Below are 16046 nucleotides of genomic sequence, written 5' to 3'. Positions count from 1 at the left end.
CAGTTTTGGTAGACAATAAAACCGAATAAATAAATAAATAAATAAATATCCAGCCGACTATGAAGAAGTATTTTGTAATTATACATATACACAGAGAACGTATAATTGAAAAGTCCTTGGATTTCAGAAGACTTTTCTGATGACATTTACGAATGAATTGGAATTAATAAGACTGTGCTATAATGATATATACATATAGTTTCATATTTTTAATAAAATTGAGTTATCAAAATGAAAAGCGAAATGTCAAAGATAAGAGAACATTTTTCATTATGAATATTGAATTTTTTGTTGTTGGTCGAAAATGTCAATTCAATCAGAGTTTTATAACTTTGGCATTTGGTTCATCACAAAAGCGTTTCACACAATATAAAAAATGTTGTAATATCAAAAATGGATGTGACAGCATCACACAGGGTATAATAAATTGATATAACTCGCATATGGTTGGATTTTGTACGAATTATATTTATATACATTTGATGAGAATCTGTGAAAAGTTTTAATATCATGTCAATGTTCGTTGAGTCTTGTTTCATGTCTCATAAATCTTCTGAATCATTGAATTCACTTAATTTATCTTTATTGGTATGTCCGTTGTACAATTGCCGCTTTGTTCATAGATCAGAGATTACATATTGACTTTTTATGGCTTCAACGAATCATCCATCTTATGTGGAAATCGTTGTCGATAAGTGCACTTTGATAACCGCTGAAAATACTTTAGTGTTTTCCACTCCAACTAATTCATCAATCCGATAAGTTGATCCCATCAGTTAAGGAATCTCTTTGCCAAATCGAATAACCCATGAAATTACACAAACACACACACGCCGCCAACGGCCATTCTTAAATTAATCCATTTCATTCTAATTCATTTAAGTTTTTCCTTCACTTGACTACACACTTTCAATGAGAAAGTTTTGTAAGAAGATTTTCCACTTTGTTCGAAGTGTTCTTTTTTATATAAGGGACTTAAGAACATTCTTGCGATGGTAAAAAGGACAGAAAAACTTTTTGAGTGTGCTTTAGAAAACGATGCATTTTAAGATCAGTGTAATCTATACAGCTTGCAAAACATATTTTGCTCTCTTGCTCAAAAAACATGGATGTTGAAAAAGTTTATAATTAAAAAGCAATTCCTGTTTTAGGACATGACGAAGTGCTTAGTTTGCGAAACAAAACACATCATTTATGTATTCAGCACATTGGCCCGGGGGTTTTCATGATTATATTTTCCATGAACGTGTGCCAATTTCATTGCACATACGCTTTCTATTGAATTTTTATTTTTAGCATGATAATTTCACGGTCAAAACAAAAAAAAATACCGCTTCAATTGTGATTTCTGATTTTTGAACAAACATTATTATCAGAGTTTATTGTTATTCTCTTCCGATTGATGCAGACTCAGCCAATCATTAATTTAATTGATCAATAAATAATGCATAAGAAAGGAAAAACAAAAAAAAAATGTATGAAATGCGATGACTCAACAAGAGATGCGATTCTTGTGGCCTCATTCATTCAGCACATCATCCAAATGGAAAATGATACTGGTATACACGGTTGATTCGCAATACGGATAACAGAATCTATTCATGAGTCAAAGCTCTCGATAACGAGGCATGTAACTGATACACCAACTCGCATCCAGTTCGAGTTTATTTATAGACATCGTTTTACAAATGATGAAAGTCTAAGTACGTCAGTGCATTTTTCAAGGAAGCATTGGCCTGCATTCTATTTAACTTAATATCTATGTTCTCTATCATTAAACCGAATCACTAGATTCCGCACTTTACTTCTCTTGCATTTATTTATTGACGGAGCAATAAATTGTTCATAAACTTTATTACCATGTAAAAGTACAACGTTCAATCCCAATGTATGTAAGAAATATTTCCGTTACATTGCAGCAAATGAATGCGAAATGTGTACGACTGTGTTATTACAGCTCATAAAATGGCAAGGAAGTTGAATAAGAAGAAGAAAACTCATTTCCGTTTGCCCGACAATCGACTTACACTTGTGATGGAAAGATAGAAAGAGCGAACTAGAAATTGCGTGATATTCATAGTAAAAACCAATGAGATTATGCTCGATAATAAAAAGCGCGGAACTGATTGTCTGCATTGCGCTTATGTGTTGTAAATGATGGAACTTATATGTTCACTTGTGCGAAAAACATTCTGTTTATTTTGAAATAAAAAGCGATTTTGCATGAATGTGTCGCAAACACTACACGGAGTATGCTACACAAACGACATTTTGCACATTTCCATTTAGTTTCACAGAATTTATCGCCTGATTTTCACATACAGAAATGCAATCAAATATTTGGCCTTTCTGCGTCAGTAACGAAGTTTGGTTGTGTCATGCTTTACGAGATGCATGATTTCGATGAATAGTTGTCACTTTTTGAGTTTCATGGCATCTCAAGCTTACTTTTATATATTTACATTTTTGATTGACGTCAATGTTACAACAAATAAAGCACATTTCAAGATATATTGTCAACATCAACTGCGAAAATATTTATTTTGTATTCTCATGTCAAAATCAATGCTACAATCCGTATATTTTGATCCAATTTTTTTCACTTCGGTCAAACGAACCGAAGATTGAGAGGAAAAAAATCTTTTCCTAAAAGTACATAACTGGTTTCATTTTTTTTTCCTTTTTATTGCAATTTATTACACAAAACTGTTGGCATATGAATAGCCTTTCAGATGTTAGACTTACATGACATGCTGATAAAATTTCGTGTTAGAAAAAACTCAAAATTACTTTTATCAAACTGTTTGGGAACCAAATAACAATTCACTCCTTATTCTAATGTAACGCTTGTGCTTGTAGACCATAAATAAAATGATTACCTGGAAACTGTGGTTTTGGTTTTTCGTGCTGCACTCACATAAGCATAAATTCAGCAAATCGATTTCATCAAAAACTTCGAGCTAATCCAGCGTCGACACGAACAAACATGAATAGGAAAAAAGAAGAAAACAAAAAAAAAAACATAATGAATTGAACATGTATATTTCTTATCCTTTCTAAGAAGGAAATATGGAGAGAAAATGTTTTTTTTCACCACTTTATATCGAAGATGGTCTCGACGCATCAAATTTTGACTCGAATAATTGATAAGTTGATCCAAAGTAAATCCATAAACTCAAACACACAATAGACATACTATAGACCCAAATCAACAAAGTTAGTATTGTGCTATTCACGAGAAATAAAGTTGTAACTTTTTTGTTGTATTTACCTGACCTCGGTCAGAATTTTCTTTATTTAGATAAATTGCGCCAATGGCATTATTTGCACTTGAACATTTTACCGATGGTAATAGAATGAAAGTATCACCAAGAGTTTGATTAGGAGCTTCAACGCTTTATTCAACATAATTTCGAGTATTTATAAATTTGAATTGCAATTCGAACATTCGGCATGTCTCAATTTGCATCATAATACGCTTAGAGTCTGGGGCGTTGACCGATTTTAGACAAAGATACATTGTCAAAGTCATACCCAATAAAAGTGTAAGCACATTTCAATAAGATGCTTATCAAAATACCAACGAAGCACAGGCCATTGTTGTTGCAATGGAAAAAACACCCAACCGAAAAATATTTATCAACACGCTGCCAAAGGAATGCCGTTCGTTTATGACAACGATATCGTGGCTATACCATTGAAATCGTGACAATTTTTTAAAATCACATTCCCGAAACTTGTTTTGTCACTCTGAATCATAATCGACATTTTCAGTAATGCTCAGTCGATATGTGTGGTAAATAGATAAAAGATATTTTTACGCCTCCATGTAGCGCAACCAAAAATCCCTTAGCTTTCGCAATGGAAGTAAAAGCACATTTCGTATTGTTTTTGTTTGATGAAATTGCATATACCACAGTGAAACAATGTTTTTTCATCCCGTTTTTCATGCGCATCTCAGTAATGACGCACTTGTTATTATCCACAAACAAGTTTATTCGCTTTAAAATCATAACATTCGGCAAATGACGTCATATGAATACGATGGGGTGAAAGTTTTTGACAAACAACACAATTCGATTCGAAGACCCAGATCAAAAGCATCTTCGCATAATTTACTTGGACGCGTTTGCATCGGTGTATGCTACATTCTCGACGATTCCATCGCATATCTTATTGTCATCGTTGATATTGCCGCTATCGTCGTCATTGCCGCCGTCTTCATCGTTGGGGGTTTCAGTTTTTTTATGATCGCATATAAAATGTGTGTATTTTAACTCTACTACATGGAAATTATGTTGTCGTATAAATTGACAAAGGAAATTGCAACATTGGTGCTTCATATTAATAGAGAGGTAACAAAAGGTCTCCCGATAGCATCACAGGCAAAAACAATCATTTTGAAATTTATATTGTTTCAGAAAGACACATAAATATATGTATAAACAGTAAAATTTCATATAAAATACGAAAATTTATTAGATACACTGACGTACGTTTCACTGTTCCGCTCTTTGGATGAATTTCAATGCAGACCGAGAGAGAGAGAGAGAAATATGAAATTGTGGTTGCCGCAAAAGCACAGCTAACAATAATTATCTAGAAATTTAACTGTTGAGTTGGCGGTTCAGTCATATATAACAATAATATCGTGTATGTATTTTGATCGTCAATGTTTAGCGCATCCCTTTTCAGTCTCTTAGTAATGACATTTTCAAACTTTGGCGTACATATAATGAGAATATATTGTAACCATATAAATATTAATTTTGGTCGTTCCACAACAATGAAATTCCCCATCCTTGATTTTAATTCCATATTTTACTGTGTGTCTACTTCAACCGGTTTTCCATTGGTTCGATAATTTTTTTTAACTTTATTCCCAGCGGTGGCTTTCAACCAAAGCGACACTTTTTTCCTTATTTTTCAAATAATTTCTGTGCAAAAATATAAACGACAGAATTTTCTTCGAAAAATAAACTCTCATTTTCGGAAATCGAGCAAATGACGTCAAACAAAGATCCACCTGAGAAATCTATCCGAAGTCAATCCGACCCACTGAAATATTCTTTATTGAAAGACGATCGACGTGAAAAAAAGAGAAATGAAAAACACTTTATATGATGAATTCACCGATGAATGTGATATAAAAAATGTGTATATACAAGCATCCCCAGAGATGAATAAGAACAAACAAAATGCATTTGAAAAAAAAAACATATAAAACGCGACATATCTCTTGGAAAATACACGTAAAAAGCTAAATAGGAAAGTTTTTGGGCGATACACATTGGATTAAATGTGAGACGAACTCTCTAGATGTTTATTCGGAAAAACATGGAAAATTACGATTTCATTTCTAAATATGAATGTGTAATGGTTATAATGTTTGGAATTCCTCGTGGAAAATCAAACAAACTTGTTTTTATTTCATTTGAAATTGTGTTGACCCGATCGTGATGTCATTTCAAAGTGACTAAATTACGTCGAATGATGGATAGTGGAGGTAGCAAATCGCTTTTAGTTTTTCTTTTTTTAAAAATACATCGATTTGTCTCGATCAACTTGTCAAACGCTATTATTTCAAATCGGTAAATATTTGCGATAACAAAACGTTATTTCAGCGATCTAAATACAAATTGGACAAATAGATTCAGCACGCCAGGCAAACGTATGCTAATAGACGGTATACGTCGATGTGGTGTGAATAAAAGTGGTAGGCAGATAACGTGTTTACTTGATGTTTTGTTTGACATGTAAGTCATATAAGAGGCATTTATCTGCATTTTTCCAAGAATAAAATTGGTGATTCTATCAACCTACATCGTAAAGATACTTTTCATCTAGGGGCTCATCCCAAAGAATAAATTCCGAATCCACTATATAAATTACTAATCCAGCTATTTCACTAATCAAAAAACACAAATGTGAAATCGAAACTATTTTTCCTATTCCATGCACTGTTTCGCTATTCCACGCGAATCCATCCACAGACATCGCTATTTCTCGAATCTTTACACTAAAAGTCCTATTCCACGTGTCTGCTCCCTAGCTTTTCATTATATTAAATTCGAAAAACCCTATACTCATTGTATCTGAAAGAAATCAATGATGCGCGTGTGAAACGTCGCTGTCTTGATTTTGTACTCGAAGCTCATGTCTTTTTTTATACAGGTAATATTTTTCGACCAAAAATAAATCAAATATTTTCTTTTTGGCTTGAAAATCTGAATCAATTGCTTCGACTTTTGGCACTAGTTTTCATTAAAATCTTTACTGAAAACCTCTTACAGAGTTTCTCTTGATGAGTGCAATCGAAATTGCGCATAAAATCCGTATTTGTTCACGTGCCGGTTTTTCCTAAGTTTGTGTGAATTTATTTGTTTCATCTTTGTTGTCTGCGATAGATTTCAAACAAAGAACGAGCAAAGTGATTCTGACTTGTATTGGAATTGCGCGGCTGGGGTTAAATAAACCACCCGTCTTAAAATCGTAATAGGAACATATTCAGTGAAGCAAATAAATAAACAAACAAACAGAAGGAAGGTAAAGCCATTGTTATTCAGCATGAATTGAGGCACGAGTCAGCGATATGAGAGTATACTCTCTTTTATAAAGGGGTTTCATTTTGAGCGTATAATGAGCACATTTTGAGTGAGCCTTCGAATGGAATTCAAGACGTGAAATTTATTGTTGATTTATTCTATGTTCTTCGGTTGATATCAAATTCTTTCAAAAGCTAATAAAATTTGAAACGACGAGACGTCATTTTGAATGTTTCCATGTTGAAATTCGAGTATGTTTGAGTTTGAGAAAAAAAAAGTTTTTCAGTCGAATTGATTATTTGGCAAAACGGTTTGATTATAAATCATTTTCAAACGTTCTGATTTCAAGCGCACAACGGCATTCGCTAAGATATTGTGTCCCATAGTCAATATTTGAGAAATTCAAAATGTGATCCAATCGCAATGGTTTTTGCTAATAAAATTATATTCTTCTCTCGAATTTTTCCACTCAACACGGATGAATAGTTTTATCCAAAGACGCGGCACTAGTCTTTAAACGTTTCTTTAATTCCAAAAACTGTTGACAAAATTTCATTTTTATTACACGATTCCGACGATGAACTGAATTCGTATTGAAGTAGGAACGATTGGAAGCTTTAATAAATTAATCTTTAATCGACATTCTTTCCTCAATTTCTACGAGTTTTCATATTGTTGCTATGCTTTTCGCATGCTCGTGGGCGCTAAGTATTAAACGATCGCAATTAACCATAATTTATGCGACTGAGTAATTGAGGTTATTATTATTCCCGGAATAGCATGTACATAATGCCAAAGGAAGTATCGCTTCGGATATATCGTCGATGATATCGCTGTCGTTGGTTGTATGTTGCAAATATATATCATAAATTTCTGAATGAACTTTACGGCTAATATTGCAAATTAAATTGTGCGAAGCAGAAGAATAATTGACGAAAGCGTACTACACGAGTCAGTAGCCAGCAGCGTATAAGCAAAAAAAAAGATACATTGGCAATTGTATTTGCTTATCGACGTAAAATGCTTTCAATGTTCACGTCGAACATAATGAATTGACAAAACACTTGAACTACAGATAATAGCACTCTATTGCGATGTGAATCGTTTTTTCCCACTTTCTCCACTTTTCGTGCTTGCGCATATTATTCGAGCAATCATCCACCAGATCTCAATAAAATACACGCGCCATCTGCTTTATCGAGAGAGGAAAACAAATACTATAGTGTTTTTTTTACATTTTTCATTGTTAGAAAAAACAGAAAGCGTTCGAAGAGATATTGTATGCTTTGAGGAGTTGAGATTGGCAATTTATACAAAATTCAACACATTTCCGATTGAAATTGGAAATACAACGGAAATGTTTACAAATTCCTTTAAACCTTACTTTTCCTCTATTCTTTGGCATCAAAAATCCAATTTTATCTCTATGATATTAACGTCAATAATCTCCAATTTAACGCCGAAATGTTGTCAAATTGTACGCATTTGGTTTGAAATTGCTAGCATATTGATAATGTAATTCCAGACATTTGCTCATTGCAAAACAAAGATGAACTTTTCAAAATGCGAAAATGTTTGTTGATTTTTCGAATGAAGCTCGGTCCGGCCGAATTTTGATTTGAAAAGCAAGACACTGGATGTGTTAATTCAATTCTCCCATGTGAAATAAGAGAAAAAAATAAAACCGCAATGACGAAGGAAATTGCGTCATCCTACGTGGAACATGCGAAATACTACGTTGTAATTGAATAATAATTCGTTTAGGAAAATATTTAGCCGATTTTGCTCATTAATTTCCATTTGATGAAATGTCAGCTGCAAAAAAGCTGTATTTTTACATTGTTCCGGTCTGTGGCCTGTGGCCAAATGAAGAAAAATTTCAAACCAAAATGACTACACGCACAACATGAATACCTACGGCTACTATGGATGCCCCTTTTAGCTAACTGGTAAGTTGCTGCTATTTATAGGTCCAGTTTACCAGAACAATGTGAATGCCGAAGCAATACAATGCTATGACGCAAATCAGCAGCGAACGTGCTGATGTCGCGTAACGCATCCGCTGAATGTATGAAAAGCAGCAAATTTCCATTTAGCTGGAATCCTAGATCTGTTTATCAGATATCTCCATCCATTAGGTAACATCCATTATTATTACTGACGTAAAAAAAAACAACAGCAACAACTGTATTGTATTCTCATTCCGAATTTTTCGTGGAAAAGAAACATGTTATGTCATTGACGAAAACAAAAAAGAAGAACACTGTCTGAAACATCATTCGGAAGCTTTTGCTGATCTATATATAAAATCCTGACACCAACTCGTCATTATTTTCTTCCCCTGTTTATTTGCTTGATATGAATCAGTTCTTATATGATTAAGAGTCGGACTTAGTTCGAACATTTGCTGACAATGTATTTAATGTGTGCCAAATTCTCGGCAACTATAAATAATCGCGTGTTTAGTTTCGAAATATAAATGACCGGAAAACGAAGAAAAATGAAAACGCTTCGTACGCAAAATGACAACCAAATTTCTATTGTATTGTATGCCTTTAGCGAAGAAAAAAAAACCATACACAGCAATAAACGATCAAGTTTTGAAGTATACCGACCTGTGGTATATATAACTCACAACTGCCCCAAGGGCACTTTTCTCATACTACACATACATGCGTTGATTAGATCATTATTTTATTTTTTGCTATTTAGCAGAATGACAAAAACTAATTCTTATTATTAATCAAAATTATATAACGAATTGTGCTTATAAGAAATTTTCACAGCCAAACAAATCTCGAAACGCATAAAATAGATTGAGAAGAAAATGCTTGTAACATAACAATTGTTTTTGAAATAGTAAATTCCCAGAAACGAGATAAAATTCCACGAATACCAACCAACAAACGAAATAGCATTGTGAAGCCGTATAGACAATAGACACAAACGACGTAATTTTCTTTTTAATTTGCCAAGTTTGAGTTCTATTTACCTTTTCTTTTCAAATGTTCTTGAAAAACATTGTACATCTGCAAAAAAAGTCGAAAAGTCGGTGCGAAAAGTAAATTCTTATGCGTAGTCTTTGGTGTGTTTCATCGGAAACAAGCACGTGTTTACATTCGAACCATTTTTTTAACAATTCATTTCTTAGGACTATTAACTTTGCAATTTTGTTCTGATAAAGTGGTAATTGAAGTGTGAATTGAAACCTTTTTAAACACCACCGTAACATTGGGTAACAGCAGCACAGTCTCAAAATTTCCAATAGACTCATATCTGTTGTGAATCCCTTCTGTCCATTTCCATTCCACATTACCGAATATGTAAGTAATTGGAAAAAGGAAAAATTATTTCCTGCTACGTTAAATTTACCGAGTTTTTTCATTCGACTCTTTTCTGATGTCAGTAAAAAAAGGTGGTTCGTATCCTTTTTAGTTGCTTCACGGATTTTTTAAATCTTCAACATTGTTTAAGTACGATAAATGTTGATTTAATGCATGACTTCGCAAAAACAAATGTTTAACATGATGTCTTAAAATCAGAATTTACATTAAGAATCACTGTATCCGGATGCCGAAGAAAGAGTATTCTTTTCTTCTGGTAATTTTCTTCATTTCACAACGGAGAAAATTTATGCATTTAAATGCGGCTTATGATTTTGCTGATTACAGCTCAACGTCAAGTCGGTGTGAACAAGAAGATGGCAGCGGATTCAATCGATTTTATTTGCATGAAACATTTAATACGGAAGAGAATGATTTTCATCGTGGTGGATTTAAAATGATCCACGAGTCTCGAATTATTGTTTATGTTTCAATTTGAATATAAAAACTAAAATAAAACATTCAGTTTAGTGTGACGTCTTTTGGCCGTCTGTCATCGCATCAAATATTGTCCTCTATCGTTGAATGTTCGTTGCACGGGAAGCCATATCAAGCTTTTTTTTGAATGTCGGCACGTGTCGCATTGTTACTGCAACTCTCCTGGTCTCTTGATATTAGCTGTCGTCTTGTTATCGAGTTTAACTTAATGTGAAGGCATTAAGTTAATAGGTGACTGCAAGCGGTGTGTGCCGGCCTTGAACTCAACAGAATAAATGCACGCCATTTAGAATTCAATTTATTTTAAGATGACTCGATTGTTAGATAGAAAGTGATGGAGTTTCAGACACCTAATTCGAATACAATTAAGGTATAAATTGATAAAACACAATTAATTAGATCAGTAGAATAATGGCATCAAAATGCATTTTAATGGATTACATCATATCAATTTCATGATTGCCTCACATTTAACTTAATATTTGATGTCACATTTACGTGCATGAGTGGCTCTTCTTCTTCTTAAATATATATACAATAGATGGTTTCACTTGCTCAAAGTGGCTAGTAGTTTTTGCATCGTTCAAAACACTTTTATCCAAGAAAATTTCATTCGAATTTAATTTACTTGAGTCTAACTTCAATTAATGTGTCAACAAAGTGTAGATTCTGATGTTTAGTTACACATGTTTTGTTTCGATGTCGTCATGCCTTCAAAGTGTAAGAGCTTTTTAAATCAATTCAACTACCGATATGACAAAGTCAATTATTATGGGAGACCGTATTTATTTTGAGGCTTTAAGGTTGAAGTTTCCGAATCAGTTCATCCATAATAAAATATTTTTTTTTTTAATGCAAGTTGGAATGTACTACGCTTTAATCATTGGATCGTTATGCACAATTAATTTATTACTACATGACTGATTTGTTAGAGCTGACGAGATTGAGACCCAAAGTTATATTACATGCAATAAAGTGAGCCGAGCACATAAATCGCATCATTAAAGCAATAGTTAGCGTTGAATAAAATCGATAAAGACGATTTATTGGAAAATTCATGTAACACAATACACTTGGTCATATGGTTGAAAAGCAATTGAATGGGGTAGTGTTGTCGTGACAATAAAATCGAGACAAAAGAGTCGAAAGTCATTTTTGTTGAAGCCACTCAATTTGACGCTCTCATCTACGTTGGATCGACTTTTTTCCTCTTCATTTTTATTTGTTTTAACTTTCGTATCAGCAACTTTTTCTATTGGCTTTTTTCTCGTTTATTTGTCTATTCTCTCGACCAACAAATTAACTACACTCTTCGTGGTTGGTGGCTCACATGACACTCTGAATGATGCTAGAACTTTTGCTTTCTTTATCGTTATTGTATCCACACTTAGTACTGTAGATACATTTGTGTCTATAGACAAGCTCTATTTGTTTGCTCTGTAACGTAAACATAATTTTTTTTTTTTCAAAATCTTTCCTTTTTACATCCTTCTCGGAAAAATGTTCAGCAAAAGTGAGGCAAAACATTTTTAAAATGAAATGCTAACAACAAAGGTCAAGTGCTCTTTTTGGAATTTGAGCTCTTCAAAGGGATATACTTTTTTCGGGCTATGTGGCACCATCTCTCTCTTATCAAATTTTGTTCGGCTATCTTTGAACTGGCAAACCATTTCAACTTTTTTACGCGCAGAAAAAATGTCATTTCGCAATGTATATAGATTGGAGCATAGCTTTTGTTTGTTGATTGCCACACAAAAGCTGAAATATTATATTTTGGGGCGGCGCAAATCGTTTTAGTTACACATCCAAGCGTAAAATAATTGCTTAACAATATTGCATAGCTTGCCTTTGACTATTCACTTGAAGTGATTTTCACGTAAAGCGTATTCAATCTCCGTTTCGACGATTTCGTCTATGGAATCCATATTTTGCACCGTCGCACCGGTGAAGTGATGTGAATGCAATGGAAACACATTTTCACATTTCAATTTGATATTGCTGTGTAATCAAAACACAATGAAAATACCAAAAACCCCGATGAAATTCATACGGCGGACAAACTCATTTGAATAATATTCTGGATTCGCCTCTACGCACAAAATGTTTCAAATATTTCCAGACTATTTCGACATGAATTACGATTTTTTTATAATGTGTTTTATACGAAAAAGCGTCACGCTTTGTTTCAACATCCGATTTTTTTAGTCTCCACTTTTGTTAAACTGTTTTGAATCTTTTTGCACCATAACCTTTCAGTCTTTTGAAGAAAAAAAAACATATACATTAAAAGTTTCAACAAAGTTGATAAAAATGTCACCGTCACTTATTCATATGCAAAAAATATCAACTTCATTCGAATGTTTGGAATTGGAAAACATTTTCGGAACGTCCAAAGGGCAGAATATTTTTTTATAAAGCTTTTTAGCCGCGAAAAAAAGCAACAGAGATTAAAATTTATTGCCGAATTTAAAATAGAGATAGAAGCTCCACCAACAAAGAGACATAGAGAAGACAAGAGAGTTCTTTTTTCTTCGGTATTGAAAAATGTGTATCTTTTGCAGGCATGGTTTTTTCCCATTTTCCCTTTTGTTTTGATCATATCGATGAATATTAACGGAGCGAAACGCACGTAAAACATTGCAATAGAAAAGATATTTTGAATTTCCATGTGAGTTCAAAGCTCTGTAAACGATATAACCGAACTGGACCTGCCTTTGTACTGTCATAACTAATAAATAACAATGCATTCTATTTTCCTTCTCAAATGGAGAAATCCCTTTCTACGTTCAGTGATTTGGCAATTTCGAATAGAGTCAGACATGAAGATGGAATGTGGATATTTTGCATCGAGAACTTTTTATATTCGCCAAGTAAGCGGCAACATTACAAATTTGGGTGTCAAACATCGAGACAGAAAACAAATGTGTTGGCCATTAATTTTAATAAAATATTAACCAAAAGTAGCAGCTGTGAATTAAAGCACAACACCGATGGGGAAAAAAGTAACGACATGAATTTACTCTCATTGGAGCTAATGATAAGTATTTTTGAAATATATATGCTTCGTTAGCACATTGCTTTACATTTTTCATTAGGAGTGTACGTCGTTTTTTATTTGGCTCTGTGACAGCCATTTTGCGTTCAATCACTGCACGCTATAATGGCAATAAACATAATTTACCAAGGTCATTAACACTTTTTGATGAGCACTTTTTTCGCAGACCCATGGAAACATGGCCTTTGTGTTATCAAAGATAGAATTTCAAGCAAAAAAAAAGTGCTTTTCGTCTTTTGATCATGATTATCCCATTGAATTTCAGTTAAAAGCAGTTGATTGTATGGCGACGATAAAAATAGACCGAAATTATAGTAAATTGATGTGGATGCATTTCTGGACAGTTTTGCGTATATCGGAGATGTAATCGAATTTTGGACTCATTCTCAGAAGATTCAATAGAAAAAACCGCATTATCTCTTTGGAGCGTTAAAATCGAGTGGTTTGTATCCATCCGTTAATGATTTCGGTTTTTATATCGATATTTGTCATTGAAAATGATTCATTGAGTGACAACAATTTAATCTGAAATGCATATTGATTTAGGTTCAATCTCATCAAAGGTAAATTAACTTTGTATGACGAATCCGACGGTGAACCCCAAATTTAACCAATATCTATCCAATGCTCTTTCATCCGAACGTGCTAATTTCTCATCAAAACATTTTTTTTTTGCTCAATCATCCTTCGTGTCGTATTGATTTGTTTGCGTAAGCCAATCAAAGGAAAATTACAGTAAAATAAATGTTGTCGAAATGTGTTGTATTTCAAGGTTAGCCCATCATCAAAATGGAAAATGAACCACCAACCATATCGTTTAAATGATGGATGGAGAATACATGCAATCAGCGCTTTGTATCGACAATGTTTTGATGGTTGAAATCAATTTTCACACATACTCACACCCAAATCAATCATTTTTGTGTGGCGTAAACAGAACAAACGCTCGTGAAATCAGTAATGGCTGGCAATTTATATGTGTTGAATGCCGAAATGGAATTTCCCATCCGTCAATTTGCAAAAATTACATTTTGCAGCAAGGTCATGGCCAAAAAACTTGATAATCAACTTGAAATCATGGTGCTAAATAAAAAAAACCAAAATAATACTATTTTTTAACCATGGAATTCAATTTCGACCGTGGAAACTTAATTTTATCCGTATTGCAATCGAACGGATTGAATTGGTTGAAACTAAAATCAAATTTTTCAGTAATCATTGCACTCGGGCATTCAATCAAACTTATGTTACCGCACAGCATCAATACGGTGTGGCATTCAAACTAACTGCATTTTGCAATAGTGGCTATTCGATGCCAGTGTGAAATGTCATGATTTAGCTGCAGCCGTAAGTATCGTTATAAATGTAACGAGAGAAATAAGAGTGCATTGAGCAATGTGGCATAATAATGGAATTCGGATGAAACTTTTTTACCCGAGCTTTTATCGATTGTGGTGTTGATTGAGATTTCCGATAGAATAAATTCCGTTTACTTTAGTCAGTATATAATATAAATGAAAAAAAAAACTTTCGAACAAACATGAAAATGTCCATGCATGCTGTGATTTAACTTTTCTGGATGAAAGTGTGGTATTTTTTCACGCCATTGCATTGCCGATCGAGTTGGTGTCTTCTTGTGACACGAGATTTAAATTAACTGAAGATTCGATTTTTTTCACTATTCATTCACTCGAGCACCATAGGCTGTTTGTGACATTGCAGTGCTGCAAACGAAATGTCATCCGATTTATGTTACGCTGAAAAGGTGCCATTGAAATACAGGAGTGAAGCGTTTATTTGAATAATATTCACTGAATCTATGTATATGCAGTAGGTCACGTAAGCAGTCAACAACTGCTGTTTATCTAGCACTTAAGCGAATCTGATTGATGGTTTTTATTAAAATTATCGATCATTACGGGAATCATAAATATAATTATCGTTCATTAGTTGTTTGACAAAAATAAACCAAAAAAAGTGGATGAAATTTCGTTGAACAACATTTGAACATCATCGTTTACCTTACATGGTACGTATATGGAAAATATAGAAATTGAATTACATTTCCCTTCTAATGCGTGCTTTCACCCTTGATGCTCTGCCATTACGTTTTTGGGGTTTTTATCAGATGTGCGATGTGTTGTGCGCGTAAAATGAATTTTTCGGTTGGCACATGGGATTTAATGTGATTTACACGTTGAAAAATGAAAATAAATTCGATGTACAAATATAAAAATGACGCTTGAAAGCTTGCGCTTCTTTTGATTTATATATAGATTTTTTGTTGCGCGACAAATCGAGGAATGACGCCATTCCCAAAATAATGATTTGATACAGCGATATAAAACTGTCTTTTAGCATAGAGAAGTAAGAGGTATGTCACCCGATTCGTATTGATATCGCATCAAAATTCCCAGTGCCAAAAATACAGTATTAATAATATCTTTTTGGGGGCGCAAAGAGCTGTCGCGTCGAATCTCATCACATTCGTTGCGTGTGTAATTGGATTTCAATACACACACTTTGGAAAATGTGAAAAAAACAAAATCCAAAACCGAATGATGCGAAGAAGAAGCTAAAGCTCAAAAGCGATTTGTGACAACCATGGCTTCTTCACTTTCTCGC

At 33.6% G+C, this 16046-nt stretch overlaps 1 protein-coding gene across 4 annotated transcripts in view; it reads right to left on the bottom strand.

Moving 5' to 3' along the window:
- The window catches only part of LOC116344625 (diacylglycerol kinase eta), an 84063-nt gene that overhangs the window by 31266 nt on the left and 36751 nt on the right, over positions 1–16046 (bottom strand). For 3 of the 4 annotated variants that reach the window (XM_031773244.1, XM_031773245.1, XM_031773246.1), the window contains one exon: positions 2880–2960. The exons of the other annotated variant lie outside the window; for it this stretch is intronic. In XM_031773244.1, coding sequence (XP_031629104.1) covers positions 2880–2960 — 81 coding nt within the window. The remainder of the gene's footprint in view (positions 1–2879; positions 2961–16046) is intronic. 4 annotated transcript variants of the gene reach the window in all.

The sequence above is a fragment of the Contarinia nasturtii genome, unplaced genomic scaffold, assembly GCF_009176525.2.
Source record: "Contarinia nasturtii isolate CC-2019 unplaced genomic scaffold, AAFC_CNas_1.1 Cnas_scaffold_1101, whole genome shotgun sequence".
Taxonomy (NCBI): domain Eukaryota; kingdom Metazoa; phylum Arthropoda; class Insecta; order Diptera; family Cecidomyiidae; genus Contarinia; species Contarinia nasturtii.
This window is presented reverse-complemented; position numbering and strand designations above follow the sequence as displayed.